The sequence below is a fragment of the Procambarus clarkii genome, chromosome 1 (assembly GCF_040958095.1).
Source record: "Procambarus clarkii isolate CNS0578487 chromosome 1, FALCON_Pclarkii_2.0, whole genome shotgun sequence".
NCBI lineage: Eukaryota > Metazoa > Arthropoda > Malacostraca > Decapoda > Cambaridae > Procambarus > Procambarus clarkii.
The window spans coordinates 34,836,997-34,858,779 of record NC_091150.1 but is presented as its reverse complement, the minus strand read 5'-3'; the positions used below and the strand labels follow the sequence as shown (position 1 = coordinate 34,858,779).

Below are 21,783 nucleotides of genomic sequence, written 5' to 3'. Positions count from 1 at the left end.
CCACTCTGACACTAAAAAAGTTCTTTCTAACATCTCTGTGGCTCATTTAGGCACTCAGTGTTTTATCTGTGTCCCCTTGGGCGTGTGCCCTTGTGTTAAATAGCCTGTCTTTATCTACCCTATCAATTCCTTTGAGAATCTTGAATGTTGTGATCATGTCCCCCCTAACTCTTCTGTCTTCCAGCGACGTGAGGTTCAATTCACACACACACGTGTGTGTGTGTACTCACCTAGTTATACTCACCTAGTTGTAGTTGCGGGGGTTGAGCTTTGGCTGTTTAGTTCCGCGTCTCAACTGTCAGTCAACTAATGTACAGGTTCCTGAGCCTACTGGGCTCTATCATATCTACATTTGAAACTGTGAATAGAGTCAGCCTCCACCACATCACTTCCTAGTGCATTCCATTTATTAACTACTCTGTCACTGAAAAAGTTCTCTCAAATGTCTCTGTGGCTCATTTATGTTCTCAGCTTCCACCTGTGTCCCCTTGTGCGTGTACCACCCGTGTTAAATGATCCATCCTTGTCCACCCTGTCAATTCCCCTGAGAATTTTTAGTTAGAATCTAACTAATAGTTTATATATATATATATATATATATATATATATATATATATATATATATATATATATATATAAATTATATATATATATTTATATATATATATATATATATATATATATATTATATATATATATATTATATATAATATATATGCGGTGGTATATCGCGTGAGAGGAGTGGTGAAGTGGCACATGCTCGAGGAAGGAACAGTTTACAAGTCGAGGTGCAAGTTTCCGTCATTGAGAAGCACGAAAAACGGTGATTAATGACTTGGTGTGGGACGCTCTGGTTGTGTGTCGGCAACCCGCGGCTCCTTCCTGTCCGCCGTCATACAATAGTGTCAGCGGGGCGCGGCAAGCGATCACTTCCTCAGGAGGGCCAAGCCCATAGCGCCCCCTCCCCCTGCAAGACGCCCCTTCGGCCAACCACTCTTGACGGAGTGTAAGAGTCGGATGTAGGCATCCTTCAGGGCTGTGGGGGGACATGACAAGGCTCAATATGCTAGTCTCGAGGACCAGGACGTCCTGGTTCTCGACCAGGAGGCCTGGTCGAGGACCGCTGCCGCGGGGACGCTAAGCCCCCCAAAATCATCTCTCAAGATAACGTCTTCAGACTCCTGCAGCCGAAGAGTTCTGTCGTCGGGGTCTGTCTGACGACGGGGACAGACTCACAACACCTCCTTGCCTGATGACAGACTCAGCGAGAGAGCTCATCCAGATGACCTTGACCGGCCAATGGAGCTCTTGCAAGTTTGTGACTCAGAATTGTCAAAAAAGAGGTTAATCTCTATGTGCGCTAGCCACGCCCTACCTCACAATGCTGGGGGTTGACCCGAGTATGATGATAAAAGACCGATATGAGAACTGCAGAAGTTTAGGTTTTTGGGGGTTGACCTGATCCACTGAGAACCGATGTGGATATGATTTGGCTTTGGATTTAAGATTTATCTACCTTTAGACGGTTATTAAGGCCTATAGCAACCTCTAGAGTAATTATTAGAGTCTGTCAACCCCTGGAGGGTTATTAAGCCCACCACAACCATCCAGCAAGAATACTTTAGTCCCAAACATAGTCCAGGGTTAAATTATACTCAGTGTAGTATACCAAGAAGTGTATTTCGAATACCAAGAAGAAAAGTAGACCTCTCGAGGTATACATCCAGTTAACTTTGATTTCCAGAGGTAGATCACACACGAGCCATCAACGTGTGCATGCTCAATCTACCGGACTGTAACCCTTTTAATCATTAACTCGTCAAGTTCCTAGTTAAATAGTATATTCCTTGGCCTTTCTAGATCATTGAGTACTTAAACGAACATAATAGTAGCTTTCTGAAGCTGCCTAATTGCGTCAGATCATGATGAGGTCAACAACAAAAGGAAGCCCCATGTTGATGCAACACTCAAATACACGCGCGCGCGCACACACACACACACACACACACACACACACACACACACACACACACACACACACACACACACACACACACACACACACACACACACACACAAATATATGCTCATACAACCTCTCAAATATTGTTCACAAAACCGGTGTATACTTTATAATCCAAAACATTTTTATGATAAAGTCAACTACATGTTTGTATCCACGGTAAATATCTTACTCTTTACTTAAGACAGTAAAGTGGGTCCCGGCTATGTACAAGTGACAGGATGAACAACCCAGCACTTTCTGAGTACAAGTGACAGGATGAACAACCCAGCACTTTCTGAGTACAAGTGACAGGATGAACAACCCAGCACTTTCTGAGTACAAGTGACAGGATGAACAACCCAGCACTTTCTGAGTACAAGTGACAGGATGAACAACCCAGCACTTTCTGAGTACAAGTGACAGGATGAACAACCCAGCACTTTCTGAGTACAAGTGACAGGATGAACAACCCAGCACTTTCTGAGTACAAGTGACAGAAAAATGAAGAAAGATATCCACGTCCCACGAGTCCAAACGAAGAATTTAACATGTATAGAAATGAATTTGAGTGGATAAACACATGAGGGGCCTCGTATGGGTCAATAGGCCTCCTGTAGTTTAACCCTTTTTCGTTATTAAGTAATGGGCAACCCCTGAGTCATAACATATCAGAGCCTTAGGAATTATTACGGTGGAAACAGAGTGGTAGTTAGAGAGATCTGGTGAACTGTGAAAACCTTAATTAAGCAAGGAGTGACCAGGTTTCTGTGGAACCCTTCTCAAGGGAGATTAAGAGATCCTCCTCTGATGGCAGTTGATGGCGCCACTTCGAATATTACATTCTCAAGACTTCTACAAATCAGAGGTAAGATTAGGAAACAGTATTACCACCAAGAGGGCGACCCACAGCACCCGGGCGGTGAATCTCTGCGCTGGTATCACTTGCATTACGGGCTATTCATGCCCGTGCCATTTCTTGGGTGGCTTAATCCTCATCAGTCGATCAATCTACACACAGAAATCACAATAGCGTGATGTATCAAATGAACAAATCCACAAGGGCTCAGTAATCCATAAATCGTAGCTCAGTCGATTAAGGCAGCGTGTGGGATGATCTCGGACGTAGGTTCGAATCCTCGTCACGACCCTTGTGGATTTGTTCAATCATTCTGTTGCACCTGGTTGTCTCAGACGTCGTCTGGGGGGTTAGATGTGATGGTGAACTAACAATCGAAGGCGTTGTTAACAGCAACGGAGGGGGGGGGGGAGTTCGACTCTACTGCAAATGTCCACGTAGGGACTGTGGTCTCAACTCCAAGTGCTCACAGGGGCGAGTGAATGACTCAGGTGAGAGGGAGTGGAATGGGTAAGTCAGGGGTCAAGGTGTTGATCTTGGTAACTTTGACACCTGTCAGTCGTCCGCCGGACTCTGTGCTGTGCTTGACTGTGTGTTCACTGTTATTGACAAAGTGATGATTAGCGTCTCTAAAGAAATATTATCAATCTCTTCACTATAACAGCGGTAGGACAGTTATACCCCAGTGGTGGAACAGTGGCCCAGTCACAGTGGTGGGACAGTGGCCCAGTCACAGTGGTGGGACAGTGGCCCAGTCACAGTGGTGGGACAGTGGCCCAGTCACAGTGGTGAGACAGTGGCCCAGTCACAGTGGTGGGACAGTGGCCCAGTCACAGTGGTGAGACAGTGGCCCAGTCACAGTGGTGGGACAGTGGCCCAGTCACAGTGGTGAGACAGTGGCCCAGTCACAGTGGTGGGACAGTGGCCCAGTCACAGTGGTGAGACAGTGGCCCAGTCACAGTGCTGGGACAGTGGGACGTGTGTGTGTATATATACCTGCACGGGTATCGAACGTGTGCCTGAGGGCAACACGTATAGCCCCCCACACACCCCCACAAACACCCCCCCCCCCTCTCCTCCCGCCCCCTTCTTTCCTCTTCTCTATCTCTCTCTCAACCAAAACAGTCCCCTCACCCCAAACGCCTCGTTTCATAAACAATTGCCACCGACCAAAAAAAAAAAAAACCCACCTGTTTCCCCATTTTCGCCGGGCGTTGTGACGTGGCGTAAACGCCTGGCGAAGGTGCGCCAGGGTGGGACGGACAGCCCCGCGGAGGAAGAGACAGAGACAGAGAAGAGATGGAGGGGGGGCAGGCGCCCGGGGTGTGTGTGTGTGTGTATATACAGAGTTGCCAATAAACATAGTCTTCGCAGATGATGTTTAATGAGCGCCGATAAAAGTGATGTACGTCGCAGAGTATGAATGCCGTGCACAAGACAAAATGAAAAGGGATATGAGTTATTGTGAATAATTTTCCCAGATAAAGCCAATGGACGCGCTCGTAAATATGATGATATGAGCTCGCCGACGGGAGCCGACTTCATACTCTGATATTACGAGTGGAGGAAAAAACTGCACGGAGGAATAAATCACGGACGAGTGAATGCCTTCCACACCCCCCCCCCACACCCCCCCGCCCTTACCCCCCGCCCTACACACCACAACTTCACCCCCTCGCCACCCCCACCCCACTCCTACGACCCCCACACCACCACAACCAATCTCTTCTCCACGGATGCTACTTGGTCTTAAGAGGACAAGTGGTGAAGTGACGGGCGGACGGGGCGGGGACGTCAACGCTGACGGAGGCGCGTGACGGAGTGGCTGGAGGTGTGCAGCCCGTCACCCTGGAGTGTGTGCGTGCGTGTGTGTGAGTGCGTGCGTGCGTTTGCCTCGCGCTTCAGCTCCGGATTAATATACTTGAGCCTCCCACCTTTGCTTCACTCCGCATACTGAATCGTGTTACTACATTCGAGAGTCAATAACTAATTGTGTGTCTATGTGGTCCAGAGGGAGAGGTGCTCCCCAACATGAACCATACGAGAGAGCGAGAGAGAGAGAGAGAGAGAGAGAGAGAGAGAGAGAGAGAGAGAGAGAGAGAGAGAGAGAGAGAGAGAGGGGTACGCCCCGACAACACGGACCGTGAGAGATGGAATGTAGGGGTCGGTCAGCGCTGCTCCCATCGACATGGTCGCAATCTGTCACTGGATTTATGAGTAAGAGCCACGAGGCCGCTGTATCTCCTCGGCTCCTGATACGGCACTCTGGTGGCTCACTTTGTCAGGGCTTTGTGGACATATTCCCTGATAATGTGGAGGGGTGTGGACCGCCACTCTCCTAAGTGTGCTGGGATCCACTCCTAGGGGTGGGTGCTGGGACCCAGTCCTGGGTGAGTAGGCTGGGATCCACTCCCAGCACATCGTAACATGTAACAAATGTTACTCACTTGGCCCCCAGCATGGTGAGGTGATTTCATGAAATATCTGTACCCAAGAAGGTCACCGAGTGCTGTCGGGGTTTGGGTTAAAGGTCTGATGACTTTCAATTATTTTGAACAGTCAGTGTGGCCTAGTGGTTAAAGTACTGGATACGCCTAGGTGCATGGAGCCCTGGCTGTCTGGGTTCGAATCCTTCAGGGGGCAAGGAGTTTTCTGTTATATATATATATATATATGTACTAGCTGTACCCAGACACGCTTTGCTGTGGCTCAGCAACGCATGTGCGTTGCTGAGCCACAGCAACCTTCCCTTGTCTTCCAGTTCTCTCCACCATTCAACCCTCACCCGTCCCCTCGTCCTCCCAATCATTCCCCATTCCTCCGTCCCCTCGTCCTCCACACCATTACCTCTTCTCCTGTTCCCTCGTCCTTTGCACTATCCCCTACTCCCGTCCCCTAGTCCTCCCCACCATTCCCCCTTTCTCTCGTCCGATGCATTCCCAAATGATCTGATGTTCCCATCAGAAAATTGGGAACATCAAATGATCTGATGTTCCCAACATTGAAATATAATAAAAAAATGGAAAAAAAATAAAAAATAAAAAATAAACTATACTCACGAAATGAACGGTATGGTAAACAACACATCTCAATTCCAACGCAGTGTCACACAAAATAATTAAATCAAAATGAAAATAAATGGAAATCTACGAAAATTCAAATTATCAATGCAATCAGAAACATTGAAATGGAATCATAACATATTTAATATAGTGTTGTCCTAACGTGCAAAAAATGGCGCTGTTTAAAAAAAAAAAGCATGTTTTACCTGTCACAGGTGTGGCATCTATATAGTAGGTATATAAAAACTTGTGCATATTCGAATGGAACGTTGTGACAAAATTTCAAAGCAATCGGTGAAGAACTGTCGGAGATTAGCGATTTTGAACAAACGAACATTTACGTTGTTATTTATATATATATATATATATATATATATATATATATATATATATATATATATATATATATATATATATATATATATATATATATACTGTTCCCTCGTCCTTCCTTGGCAGCTCTTGCAACAGGAACCTCAACGAATCCGCCAAATCGTTGTGAATAACGATTACAACAATACAGAATTCGACGAAATCGTAAGTAAGAAGCTAAGACGCCATCTGAGTGAAGATAATCAGGCCCTAGGGGAGGAAAATCAACCCCCCCCCCCCCCCAAGAGAAGACATTGTAGAGTATTATACATTCACTCAGGCACACAAGAAAGATGAGAAGGTGATACGAGACTTAATTGACAGGAATTGCAAACCTTGCAGTGAAAACGCAACTATTTGTCCAATCATTTAATATAACAACCCTTGTACATCTTCCCTCATTATGAGAAATAACATCTCTACCTCCTCTGACAAACTGAGGTGTACCAATGTTGTGTATCAATACAAATGCTGCTCCAAAATATATGCTACATTGGACACACCACGAATACTCTGAGTAGACGTCTTACACTTCATTTGCAAGACAGAAGTATTAAGCAACATCATTCTCAACACCACAACACCATCCTAAATCGCCAAGACATAGTGAAAGATACGACCGTAATCACTACTGACCACTATCAGTCACTATAGTGACTGATAGTGGTCAGACAGTCCTCTTTGACACTGTAGATAAGATAAAATGTTTTCTCATGCAATGTTTCTTCTGGCCATCATCATGAAGACCTAGAAAGGTCTTCAAATTGATTCTTTTGCGAAATCTCATGAAATCTGTTTAAGTTCCTCACACATCTCCTTGTCGTTTTCTGTGGGACTTGTCTCTTGTTTCCTGAACCTTATCATGTGATCTCTGATTGTTGTTTTTCCCGTCTGACTATACAGCAGCTTCTTGGTCATCATCAAATTGATGGTGATGGTGGAATTAGTAGAGGCAGTGATGGAAATTGTCGGGGGAATGGTGTGTGGTGGTGGCAGTAGAAGTTATGGTGGAGCGGTAGCGATTGGGGTGGTACTAGTGATAGTGATAGTGGAAACAATAGTGGTGGTGGTGACAATGGTAGTAGAAGGGATGGAGGAATTGTAGTTGTGGTGATGATGATGGTGATGGCGGAGGTAGTGAATATAATGGCAGTGATATCAGTAGGCTTACTGGTGGGTAATAGTGGTAGTGGTGATGGTGGTAGTGGGAGGGGGGGCGCCACCATTACCCTGGGTGGTATAACTGCGGCATGAAACACAAGCCATGTAGAGTGGGGTAGTCCCGCTGGGCAGGGATAGGGAGGGGAGGGTAGGGGAAAACTACGCCCCTCCTCCCCCCATCAGAAATGGCCGCTGATTGGAGAGTCTTGTCCTCGCTGACAGACGCCGACAGCCCGCTCCTGACCGCTAGATGGGCAGGGTTCAAATGCCCTGCTTGGACCGCGATTTTTCATAATTCTTTCTTCTCCCTCAGTTTTTGATATCGCGATATTTGGCCCTCCTCATTTCTTTTCTTGTTTTTGACTTAACGTTCACGTGTTAGTTAACAGATCAGAAAGTCAGAATTATGGATATGTTCCTTATATACAAAATATATCTATACTCCCATTGTTCTACTCGATAAGCAATTTATTTTTTGTGTGGGGCTAGTTAATCGCTTATTGTCTCAGGTTTGTGATGAAATTACTAGAGTAGTGATCTAGGCACATTACTGTAGCCAACGTTACATAAGCAAGTTTTACAGACAAGATAACTTTACAGACAGCATAAGCTTACATACAGGATAAGGTATGTGGATAGAGATAATGAAATGAGGGATAGAAAGGGATTTAAATATATATATATATATATATATATATATATATATATATATATATATATATATATATATATATATATATATATATATATATATATATATATATATATATATATAGGGTACCACCTCTGGTGCCAATGTGGGGACCCATAGCCTCGGAGAAGAAAATAAAAAGTATTCAGAGGAGACCTTGTGGTTTCTCACCGAGCACTAATATTATCTTCTCCTACCACCCCCATTCTTTTGTATGTACACATATATATTTACTTTATTTGAACTTTGTTACAAAAAAGGAGTTACATATGGGTTACAAAGATGGTTATCATAGGTTGTCGAGTTCCTCCAGCTCCTCAGATGGCGGGCAGGATATATATATATATATATATATATATATATATATATATATATATATATATATATATATATATATATATATATATATATATATATATATATATGAAGGAAAATATAATGTGCAATTAAAAAAAGTGAAGGAAGATAATAACGAAAAAACCTTAACCCGAGAAATAACCCCCCCCCCCGAGCGCGGGGTCGTAGTGTGTGTGTGTGTGTGTGTGTGTACTCACATAGTTATGCTTGCGAGGGTTGAGCTTTGGCTCTTCGGTCCCGCCTCTCAACTGTCAATCAACTACGTGTCTGTGTCAGTGAGTTTATAAGCGCTTCAGATCCTAAAACTATTAACGCATGTGTGACAAACAAACATACACACAGTAAACGACACGAGTGCCAGAGGAGTGCCACAGGAGTGCCACAGGAGTGCCAGGCGTGAACAAGCTCACTCGGACAACAGCCTTGGGGTCGACACCATGAACCTGACATGCCCCGTTTGTTTGACACAACTATTTGTCCATATTTAAGATACAAATTCTCTTTTTATCCTTGACAGATGGACAAAAGCCCGACCATGAAATATTTCCGGTGATTTAAAGTATTAAAACCTTATACGATTTAATTGTTAGGTTTCATCAGTGGGTGAGAGGCAGTTGACACTCAGGCCAGGTACATCACTCATCAATATGTGGCTCTCCTGGCTCTGTTGCACCGTGTGTGTGTGTGTGTGTGTGTGTGTGTGTGTGTGGGTGTGTGGGTGTGTGTGTGTGTGTGTGTGTGTGTGTGTGTGTGTGTGTGTGTGTGTGTGTGTGTGTGTGTGTGGGTGTGTGTGTGTGTGTGTGGGTGTGTGTGTGTACTCACCTATTTGGTGTGTGTGTGTGTACTCACCTAGTTGTGCTTGCGGGGGTTGAGCTTTGGCTCTTTGGTCCCGCCTCTCAACCGTCAATCAACTGATGTACAGATTCCTGAGCCTATTGGGCTCTATCGTATCTACACTTGAAACTGTGTATGGAGTCAGCCTCCACCACATCACTGCCTAATGCATTCCATCCGTTAACTGTGCCAGCCTTCCCCACCGTCACCTTCCTTTTCCCTTATTTCTGTCATATTGTCTGTCCATTCATCTCTCTTACCCATTACATTTGCTTCCTCCTCCCCCTCATTCCTCTAAATCGCTCTTTTCCCAGTGAATTACTCTTTTTCTCAATTAATTACTCTATCTTACTTTCGTATGTCTATGACCTCTTGCTCACCCTTACTTTCTAATTAACCAATTTATCCTCATTTCACTTAGCTCCATAATTTAAATTATTACCTTATCGCACTTACCTACCTACCCCTCTTTTACCCACTGTTTACCCCCATTTATATTATCTTACCCCTTTTCCCCCTTAGTTACCCTCGTTCCCTTAGATTCCTTCCTCTTAACTGCCTCAGTTATCTCATCTTTATCCTTCACTGCCTATAATTATCCCCCTTTTTCCCTCGCCGTCTTTATCCTGAGCTCTCCATCTCATTACATCTGTCCCTCAACCCCTTCCCCCAACCTCCATCTCACCTTGTCTTCCATCTTCCCCCATTGTGTCTTCCACCCCCCCTTCCTTCTTGTCCCTCCCTCCCCCCCCCTTTCCTTGTCCCCCCCCCTCTAATAGCACAAGTGACGCAGGAGCATGAAGAAGCCTAACATGGCACCTTTCACCCATTTAATACGGCCCTCCGCGTGACAGGTGTCAATATCGCCTTTTTCCTTCCGCTACCTGTCAATTGGGGAGACAGGTGGACCGTCAGCCTGGGTGCCGCCGGCTGACAGGCGGGGAAAGACAGACAGAGATAAAAAGAGAGAGAGAGAGACAGAGAGAGAGAGAGGGAGAGAGAGAGAGACAGAGACAGAGACAGAGAGAGACATGCAGACAGAAAGATAAACACATAAACAAACAGCAACAAGCACAGACAAACACACATGTAAACAACACACAATAATAAAGACAAACAGGCTTAAACAAACACAAGCCTAAAGCAAACAATAATTAGGACAAGGACAGACAGAATCCCTAATGACTCTTTAACTAACACGAAGCCTTGTGAAGACAATAACATAGTAGCCAACGAGGTTGTTAGACAGATGTGGTTTTAAGGTTAATAGATGTCCAGATGTCCAGTTATTAGTGCGTAGTTTAATATGGCTGTTTAATGAGCTTGTTAGTGCAGTAGTACGGCATTTAGCTGAACATCGAAAAGTGGTGGTGGGAAAGGGAGGGTTAGTTTCGGGGAATTCATTGACGAGATCCTTTGGAAAGTAAATCATGGAGCTGGATAGGTTGGATAGGAGCTGGATAGGTGACATCGGTGCTCGAGATACCTTTTCTCTATCTCCTCGCCATAGGTGCCTATCCCTTCTAAGGCGGGTGGGACGCGAACAAGGGGACACAGGTGGAAGCTGAGTACCCACATGAGCCACAGGGACGTTAGAAAGAACTTTTTCAGTGTCAGAGTAGTTAGTAAATGGAATGCATTAGAAAGTGATGTCCAAAGTTTCTTCCGGTTTCAAAGGGTTAAATATGATGTTAATTGAGTAGTTGATGTGTCCACCTCCCTGTACCGGTGGACCGGGTGATGGGGGTCAGGATAAGGATTTGGGATGGGACGGGGGGAAAGGAATGGTGCCCAACCACTTGGACGGTCGGGGGATTGAACGTCGACCTGCATGAAGCGAGACCGTCGCTCTTCCCTCCAGCCTAAGTGGTTAGGCTCCAGCCTAAATCAACAAGCCAACAGTTAACAACCCTGGAAACACAAACCGAAACTGTCTCTATTTTCCGCTTGTTACAACTTGTAATAAAGTTGTTACAATAACTGGTTAGGCGGTGTTGAAACTTGTTCGAACGTTGTACCAACGTCGTAATTTCGATGTGTGTTTGGCGGGAAACTAGCTGTAATCATCAGGGGTGATAAATCAACAAGTCAGCAACAACCACCCATCATCATCACCAAGTCAATTATAGTCACCAGTCATCGAGTAATTACACGTGATTGATAGCTACCAAAAGCTGACAGGTTCACGGGTGATTGACAGCTGGTTTTGCCCCGATTCTGACGTCATTGACATCATAACAACGGCACCCGTAGGGCGGGCCAAATGATACAAATATGATGTATTAAACCCTGAATTAAAGGTTATAAGATAACATGGCCTTATATCAATGAGAAATATTAATTAATAAAAGGAAAAAAATTGAATTAAGATGAACCAGGATATTTAGCGTCAATTGCAAACGGCAGTTGCAAATACACACACACACACACACACACACACACACACACACACACACACACACACACACACACACACACACACACACACACACAGGAGGCCTCGTAGCTTGGTGGATAGCGCGCAGGACTCGTAATTCTGTGGCGCGGGTTCGATTCCCGCACGAGGCAGAAACAAATGGGCAAAGTTTCTTTCACCCTAAGTGCCCCTGTTACCTAGCAGTAAATAGGTACCTGGGAGTTAGTCAGCTGTCACGCGCTGCTTCCTGGTGTGTGTGTGTGTGTGTGTGTGTGTGTGTGTGTGTGTGTGTGTGTGTGTGGTGTGGGAAAAAAAATAGTAGTTAGTAAACAGTTGATTGACAGTTGAGAGGCAGGCCGAAAGAGCAAAGCTCAACCCCCGTAAAAACAAAAAACAACTAGTAAACACACACACACACACACACGCACGGGAAGAGGTGGGTAGACATGATAACGAGAAAAGTAGACAGAGAATCAGTGTAAAAAGTGAGGAACGAAGCGACATACAGGGAAACAAGGCGATTGAATCACACAGCTGTCAGAGAGATTCATACATAAATGAAGTGACATGGGGGGGGGAAGAAATAAATGATCGAGGCTAATTCAAGCCGACAGACGACAAGAATAAACGATAGAATTGTTGTTACATTCACCTACCAAATGTCGGCTTAGGAGCCGTGGTCCAACTCAACAAGCACATCTAGGTGAGTATATTTACATGTGTACACACCCCACACGAACGAAAGGGTTTAACGTCGAAGCGAGAAGCAAAACGATTTCGTTGAAACCGTCTGCGAAGTAGTTAAACGAAGGTGAATCTTGATGTCTATGAAACGATTGGACAAAAAAAAATAAAAGTTTCCCCGTGGTCACTAAAAGACTCTGCTGAAGCCCTGTTTGTTTTTATTTTCTACCACAGACGTGGCCAGACATTAACAATGCTAACCAGCATAAATACATTTTCTTCTGTCCTCCATGGACAGGGTGAGAGATGTGTTAAACATATAGTTCAGGGATTTATTGAACAATCAACCACAGAAGGGGATTGAATAGTGCTTTTAAAATGCTAATCTAACCTATAGACGTAAATACATAGATACGCAGAGTTACGTCTGCCCTACATAAAGTGGTCGATGTGTTCTTTACATAGTATCATTAATGTGCATTTACAAAGGTGAAATGTAATTGTGATCCACATATACTTTATTTACATACATATTCATATACACACATATACATATATACACATATACATACACACACATACATACATTTATGACTCTCCTACTCTGAGAGGGTAAGATAGCTGACAGAGAAACTAGTGTGTAATTAAGCACTTAACCACTGAAGGTGATTAAGATGCTTTTACAACCTCAGGTTATATAGTTACATCACATACATTGTATAGTTGATACAATACATGGTCAATCTTGGGTACAAATCCAATATATCATCAAGTGTTCCAGTATTCATATAGTAGTTACAGAGTTCAGCATACCTCAGTCCTGTGTGAACCTCGGGTCCCTGCTAGATACGGGAGCCTGACAGCTGGAGCTCAACCCATACACACATTTAGGTGTGTACACTGTATCATGCACCTGTTACCACTGTTAATGTTTGTCACATTCATCCAGCTCATCAGTATTCAAAATTATTCATGATGAATGAATAATCAGTATAGCAATGATTACTGGCTATGAATTACGGCTTTCGCTCGCGGGGTGTTGAGGGGTGACACGCTTGACACTGGTGTCGAGGGGTGACACGTTTGATACTGGTGTCGAGGGGGTGACACGCTTGACACTGGTGTCGAGGGGTGACACGTTTGATACTGGTGTCGAGGGGGTGACACGCTTGACACTGGTGTCGAGGGGTGACACGTTTGATACTGGTGTCGAGGGGGTGACACGCTTGACACTGGTGTTGAGTGGGTGACACGCTTGACACTGGTGTTGAGTGGGTGACACGCTTGACACTGGTGTCGAGGGGTGACACGCTTGACACTGGTGTCGAGGGGTGACACGCTTGACACTGGTGTCGAGGGGTGACACGCTTGACACTGGTGTTGAGTGGGTGACACGCTTGACACTGGTGTCGAGGGGTGACACGCTTGACACTGGTGTCGAGGGGTGACACGCTTGACACTGGTGTCGAGGGGTGACACGCTTGACACTGGTGTCGAGGGGGTGACATGCTTGACACTGGTGTTGAGGAGGTGACACGCTTGACACTGGTGTTGAGGGGGTGACACGCTTGACACTGGGTGTTGAGGGGTGACACGCTTGATACTGGTGTTGAGGGGGTGACACGCTTGACACTGGTGTTGAGGGGTGACACGCTTGACACTGGTGTTGAGTGGGTGACACGCTTGACACTGGTGTTGAGTGGGTGACACTCTTGACACTGGCGTCGACGGTGACACGCTTGACACTGGCGTCGAGGGTGACACGCTTGACACTGGCGTCGAGGGGTGACACGCTTCCCACTGGGTGTTGAAAGTGACACCCTGTGGGAACCTAACATAGACGTTATACACAGGCAGTTAAGTTTGATTAAGTGTTATCCTTAAGATTTATCAGTCCGGGAAGGGTTGTTAAGGCTCTGACAGAAGCTTACAGTGACCACCCTGCATGTCTAACTAAACAAGCGAGAGTAACGATAAATCAACATTGTATATTACGAGCAAGAAGATCACCAAGTTGCTCGTGAAGAACTCTAACGACACCAAACAAAACGGTTTGAAAGAGACGAATGTCGTTTATGCCTTTATGTGTCCCCCTTGGGGATTGTCAGCCCCAACGATATCAGTATATAGACAAGACAACAACAACTCAAAGAATTTTTTTTTTAAACTTACGGGTTGCTAAACTACAGCAATTTTATTTTGTATGTGTACAGCATCCATGGTCTCAGCATACAGTGTGACCATGGTCTTATTGCACACAAAATGCGTTCAAAAGGAATGGCAGGAAAAATAGGCAGATGGATTTACAATTTTCTGATTAACAGAACTCAATGTGTAATAGTCAACAAAATAAAATCCGATCCATTAACCGTGAAGAGCTCAGTCCCCCAGGGTACTGTGCTTGGTCTGATACTTTCTTTCATCCTCATATCGGACATAGACAAGAACACAACCTATAGCATATATATATATATATATATATATATATATATATATATATATATATATATATATATATATATATATATATATATAAATCAAGTGTAAATCAGGTCTCTCTATGGGTTACAGAAAATAATATTGTGTTTAACGAAGATAAGTTCCAGCTCATGCGCTACGGAACAAATTAAAATTTAAAAACGGAAACCACGTACAAAACGCAGTCAAATCATATCATGGAACGAGAAGGCAATGTAAAGGATGTACTCTTGTAGGAAGACCTTACCTTTAAACAACACAATAAAGTAAGTCACAACTGCAAGAAAAATGACAGGTTGGATAACAAGAACTTTTCACACTAGAGATGCTATACCGATGATGATACTTTTCAAGACGCTTGTGCTCTTTAGAGTGGAGTACTGCTGCACAATGACAGCCCTTTACAAAGCTGGAGAAATTGCTAAGCTGGAGAACGTGCAGAGATCTTTTACTGTTAGAATCCACTCAGTAAAACATCTAAACTATTGGGGACCGACTAAAAGGCCTAAATCTATTCTCTTGAGCGCAGGTGGGAGAGATACATAATAATTTACACGTGCAAAATGGTAGAGGTGTTGGTCCCAAACCTGCACACAGAAATAACACCACATGAGACCAGAAGACATGGCAGGATGTGCAGAATACCCCCGTTGAAAAGCGGAGGTGCAAGAGGTACTCTGAGAGAGAACTCTATCAACATCAGAGGCCCGAGACTGTTGAACACGCTTCCACTACACATAAGGGACATAACTGGCCGACCCCTCACAGTGTTCAAGAGAGAACTGGATAAACACCTCCAAAGGATACCTGATCAACCAGGCTGTGACTCATACGTCAGGCTGCGAGCAGTCGCGTCCAACAGCCTGGTTGACCAGTCCAGCCACGAGGAGGCCTGGTCGAGGACCGGGCCGCGGGGACGCTAAGCCCCGAAACAATCTCCAGGTATGGGTTAAGGCGACTTAAGGGTGACCTAATTACTGGATTTTAATAATATCAACATTGTGCCTACTTGGCAACCACTAATTATTCCTCTGTATGCTTTGTATAAATAATAATAATATTACTTATTCTCGATTAACAATAGGAAATAACGAGTTCGATTCCCGGACCGGAGAGGACTGGTTGGGCACGTTTCATCTCACCTAATGAAATAGGTACCTATTGATCCTATGGATACTTCATAGGATCAATTGTATATTATGATTTCGAGTTCCTTATCCGAAACTCTGCAGAAATCACCGATTCCTGCAGTGTTTCCTAGATATCTATTTCACCTAGCAGTAAATAGGTACCAGGAGATACCAACTCCTGGGTACCTATTTGGTACCCAGGAGTTGGTACCCAAATGTTTATATTATTATACGAGTTACCCCATTTTAGAGCGTCACTCAACACGGTTACCATAGAAAATGGACTGCGGGCGCTAGATATAGTTGGGAGACTAATGTAATATGATCCCCCTCACTAGGCCAACTACCGACCGTCTCAAGAAGGCACCCCACAACACTTGCCTAATTCCCGGGGTACCTATCTGTTGCTAAATAAACATCCGCATCATGTGAAAGGAGGAGTCAGGAGTCACAAGTTAGTGGTGAGTATCTTCATTATAAGTCTCACGAGGAAGATGTCTCACGGACTTAAAATCCCATAATATGAATATTGTTATAATCATTGCAATTATAATATTAAAGTATATATAATTGTTAAAATTGTCAGTCATTCCAAGACTTCATTCTTAAATGGCAGTACATCAATAATTGGGAAAGTTTACATTCAGGGTACTGTACATTAATATTAAAATTATTGTAATTGAAAAATCATTATTAAAATGATTATATTCCCGTTGTCAGAGAATGGTAACTTGAATATATATATATATATATATATATATATATATATATATATATATATATATATATATATATATATATATATATATATATAAATGCTACACTATATTGTGTAGTATTACTCATTAAGAAAACAACGCCTTGCCCTTCTTGGTGATATTGCCCTGAGGACCTGAGCCTGGAGCAGCTAGGAATCCCAGCACAAGCCTAGGGAGGAGAGAGAGAGAGAGAGAGAGAGAGAGAGAGAGAGAGAGAGAGAGAGAGAGAGAGAGAGAGAGAGAGAGAGAGAGAGAGAGAGAGAAAGAGAGAGAGTAAAGGAGGGAACGATTTTAACACGGTCCAGCTTGGGGGGGGGGGTATTATACTGTTGAAGAGAAGAAAGCAAAGTGAGGTTGGACCAAGATTCCCCGCACTCACAACAGCTACGAATTTCCACATACTGGTAAGAGTAGAGCTCCATAGAGCATGCTAAGCACCGTTTTAAAGGCTACGGAGCGGGGCAAAACAGCGACCTACCGAGCGCTTCGGGGGACCTTAAAAGTCTGAAAGCCAGATGCGACAGACGCCTAGCGACTAGCAATGGTTATGGAAGTGCCTGGAGGTGGAGGGGGAGGTGGAGGGGTTAAGACTTAAGGGGGGGGTTAAGACTCGTTCGAGAGCCAGTTTCCCACGACGACTTTTACACACCTTGAGGACGGCGTCCTCGGCCATCTTCGCCCTGATGGGTTAGTACTTAAATGTGTCTCGTGTCTTAAAATAGGTCGTGCCTTAAATTTTTCTCATGTCTTATATGTACACTATGTCTTAAAATATCTCTCATTTCTTGAAAAAAAAAATATTTATAGCCTAAAAAAAAATCATTCCTTAAAACGATCGATGTCTTAAACATATCTAATGAATTAAATGTCTCACGACTTATCTATATATCTCACATCATATATAATATATATATATATATGTCTCGTTTCAGGTGAACCATCACGCAGCCCTTCTAGCCAAGGTCAGTTAAATATTTAAAATGTTAAGTGATGATTGACAATTTCTCGGGCTCCAATTACCGGAGAGGCTCAGCCCCAACGAGGCAATTAATGTTCAAGAGATCTAACGAGCATTTAGGTATCGCACTTTCGTACATCTGTACATGATCTTATTTTTTTTTTCAAGTGGTTTACCGGTATCGAAATTTTTCCCAGTGTCAAATGATTATTATTGTTATAAACAGCCTCGTTGCGATTATTTCGGGGCTCGATTAGCGTCCCGCGGCCCGGTCCTCGACCAGGCCTCATACAATGGTGGTTCGGAGTTCATAACTTGTTTAATAAATATCAACAAAGCCGCCAAAGATTGACTATATATAGATAGATATGCGAACAAGCCTGAACGGTCTCCAGGCAAATTTGCAACTGAAAATAGATAGATATACATAGATAGTTACAGGTTTGTAAGTAGCTGCGTAACTGCTTGCTGAATCTGAGGTCAGGACGCATCCATGGCAGTAAGCTGAAGTTGAGAATCAAGAAGGATATGGATAAATTTTGGTCTTCAAGGTGGACGACTAAGCGAACTGGTTGTCGGCCAGCATCTTTGAAGCAAATAGGATAGCTAATTTAAAAAACAAACCAATAGGCTCAATAGATACAAAGTTAAGCGTGGGTGGATGTAATTGAACACCTGGTATAATAAGGGCCAACATGCAGTGACTTCCCCTATTTCTTATATTCTAACATTTCGTTTTACAATTATTATTTTTAACATCTTTGTTGACAAAAATTCATTGCATTTTTGCCTAATCTGAGTAATTCAAGTCTTATTAAAGTGAGGATAATGTTGGGATTCACTGTCACGCAGGACAGAGGGTCATACACAAGACAATAGGTCTAAACTGTAGGCTGAAGCACATATATATATAACATGGTTACAATCAATGTTTTAATGTATGAATATGTGAAAACAACTTTCTATTGTACACTGCCACACAAGGGCAGGGATGGGTTCATAACTGATGCAGCTTAGAATATAAATAAAATTGTTCTTCATTCTTTAAAATGGACAAGCAAATTTTGGGTAAATTGTTAGGATATCGTGCAGTACACCTGATTCAATGAAATAGTTACACAGTTGATAGCTACACACCTATTGTACCACCAACTGTGTAACTATTTCATTGACTCAGGTGTACTGGACGACATCCTAACAAGTTATCCAAAATTTGCTTGTCCATTTTAAAGAATGAAGAACAATTTATATATTTTTTAAGCTGCATCACTTATGAACCTGCCCTTGTGTGGAACAATGTAGAGAAGTATTGGTTAGAAAATAAGGGTATGAATGAGTGGAATGGGCTGCTAGGTAGTAACATTTAGACAAAGTTAGAATATACATTGTTAGAATGGAATTGTAATATTTTGAGGAGGTAGGAAGGGGTTAAGTGGGACCTGCCTAGTATAGGTCGATTGGTCGACTGTTGTACCCCCTAGTACACGTGTCCTCCCCCCCCCCATCCCCCCCCCTCCCCCCCCCCCAAAAAAAGGCATATTCGTTCCCCTCCCTCGCAGGCATTTGCACACTGCCACCTCCACCACTATCCAGGCATGAGCACAATGCCCCACCACCACCACCCAGGCATGAGCACAATGCCCCACCACCACCCAGGCATGAGCACAATGCCCCACCACCACCACCCAGGCATGACCACAATGCCCCACCACCACCCAGGCATGACCACAATGACCCACCACCACCACCCAGGCATGAGCACAATGCCCCACCACCACCCAGGCATGACCACAATGCCCCACCACCACCACCCAGGCATGACCACAATGCCCCACCACCACCCAGGCATGACCACAATGCCCCACCACCACCACCCAGACATGAGCACAATGCCCCACCACCACCCAGGCATGACCACAATACCCCACCACCACCACCCAGGCATGAGAACAGTGCCCCACCACCACCCAGGCATGACCACAATGCCCCACCACCACCACCCAGGCATGACCACAATGCCCCACCACCACCACCCAGGCATGACCACAATGCCCCACCACCACCACCCAGACATGAGCACAATGCCCCACCACCACCCAGGCATGACCACAATGCCCCACCACTACCCAGGCATGAGCACAATGCCCCACCACCACCCAGGCATGACCACAATGCCCCACCACCACTACCCAGGCATGACCACAATGCCCCACCACCACCCAGGCATGACCACAATGCCCCACCACTACCCAGGCATGAGCACAATGCCACACCACCACCCAGGCATGACCACAATACCCCACCACCACCACCCAGGCATGAGCACAATGCCCCACCACCACCCAGGCATGACCACAATGCCCCACCACCACCACCCAGGCATGAGAACAGTGCCCCACCACCACCCAGGCATGAGAACAGTGCCCCACCACCACCCAGGCATGAGAACAGTGCCCCACCACCACCCAGGCATGAGAACAGTGCCCCACCACCACCCAGGCATGAGAACAGTGCCCCACCACCACCCAGGCATGAGAACAGTGCCCCACCACCACCCAGGCATGAGCACAATGCCCCACCACCACCACCCAGGCATGAGCACAATGCCCCACCACCACCCAGGCATGAGCACAATGCCCCACCACCACCACCCAGGCATGAGAACAGTGCCCCACCACCACCACCCAGGCATGAGCACAATGCCCCACCACCACCCAGGCATGAGAACAGTGCCCCACCACCACCACCCAGACATGACCACAATGCCCCACCACCACCACCCAGGCATGAGCACAATGCCCCACCACCACCCAGGCATGAGCACAATGCCCCACCACCACCCAGGCATGAGCACAATGCCCCACCACCACCCAGGCCTGAGCACAGTGCCCCACCACCACCCAGGCATGAGAACAGTGCCCCACCACCACCCAGGCATGAGAACAGTGCCCCACCACCACCCAGGCATGAGCACAATGCCCCACCACCACCCTGGCATGAGAACAGTGCCCCACCACCACCCAGGCATGAGCACAATGCCCCACCACCACCCAGGCATGAGCACAGTGCCCCACCACCACCCAGGCATGAGCACAATGCCCCACCACCACCCAGGCATGAGCACAGTGCCCCACCACCACCCAGGCATGAGCACAGTGCCCCACCACCACCCAGGCATGAGAACAGTGCCCCACCACCACCACCCAGGCCTGAGCACAGTGCCCCACCACCACCCAGGCCTGAGCACAGTGCCCCACCACCACCCAGGCCTGAGCACAGTGCCCCACCACCACCCAGGCCTGAGCACAGTGCCCCACCACCACCCAGGCCTGAGCACAGTGCCCCACCACCACCCAGGCCTGAGCACAGTGCCCCACCACCACCCAGGCCTGAGCACAGTGCCCCACCACCACCACCCAGGCCTGAGCACAGTGCCCCACCACCACCCAGGCCTGAGCACAGTGCCCCACCACCACCCAGGCCTGAGCACAGTGCCCCACCACCACCCAGGCCTGAGCACAGTGCCCCACCACCACCCAGGCATGAGCACAGTGCCCCACCACCACCCAGGCCTGAGCACAGTGCCCCACCACCACCCAGGCCTGAGCACAGTGCCCCACCACCACCCAGGCATGAGCACAGTGCCCCACCACCACCCAGGCATGAGCACAGTGCCCCACCACCACCCCAGGCCTGAGCACAGTGCCCCACCACCACCCAGGCATGAGCACAGTGCCCCACCACCACCCAGGCCTGAGCACAGTGCCCCACCACCACCCAGGCATTAGAACAGTGCCCCACCACCACCCAGGCATGAGCACAGTGCCCCACCACCACCCAGGCATGAGCACAGTGCCCCACCACCACCCAGGCATGAGCACAGTGCCCCACCACCACCCAGGCATTAGAACAGTGCCCCACCACCACCCAGGCCTGAGCACAATGCCCCACCACCACCCAGGCATGAGCACAATGCCCCACCACCACCCAGGCATTAGAACAGTGCCCCCATATACAATAA

General features: G+C 46.1%; 1 protein-coding gene across 1 annotated transcript; it reads left to right on the top strand.

The window, feature by feature from the left end:
* The first annotated feature begins 17,487 nt into the window (after positions 1-17,487).
* Positions 17,488-21,459, top strand: LOC138363012 (uncharacterized). The gene is made up of 2 exons (XM_069321727.1): positions 17,488-17,491; positions 19,322-21,459. Exons 1-2 carry the CDS (start codon positions 17,488-17,490, stop codon positions 21,457-21,459), a joined length of 2,142 nt encoding a protein of 713 aa, XP_069177828.1.
* The last annotated feature ends 324 nt before the right edge of the window (positions 21,460-21,783 follow it).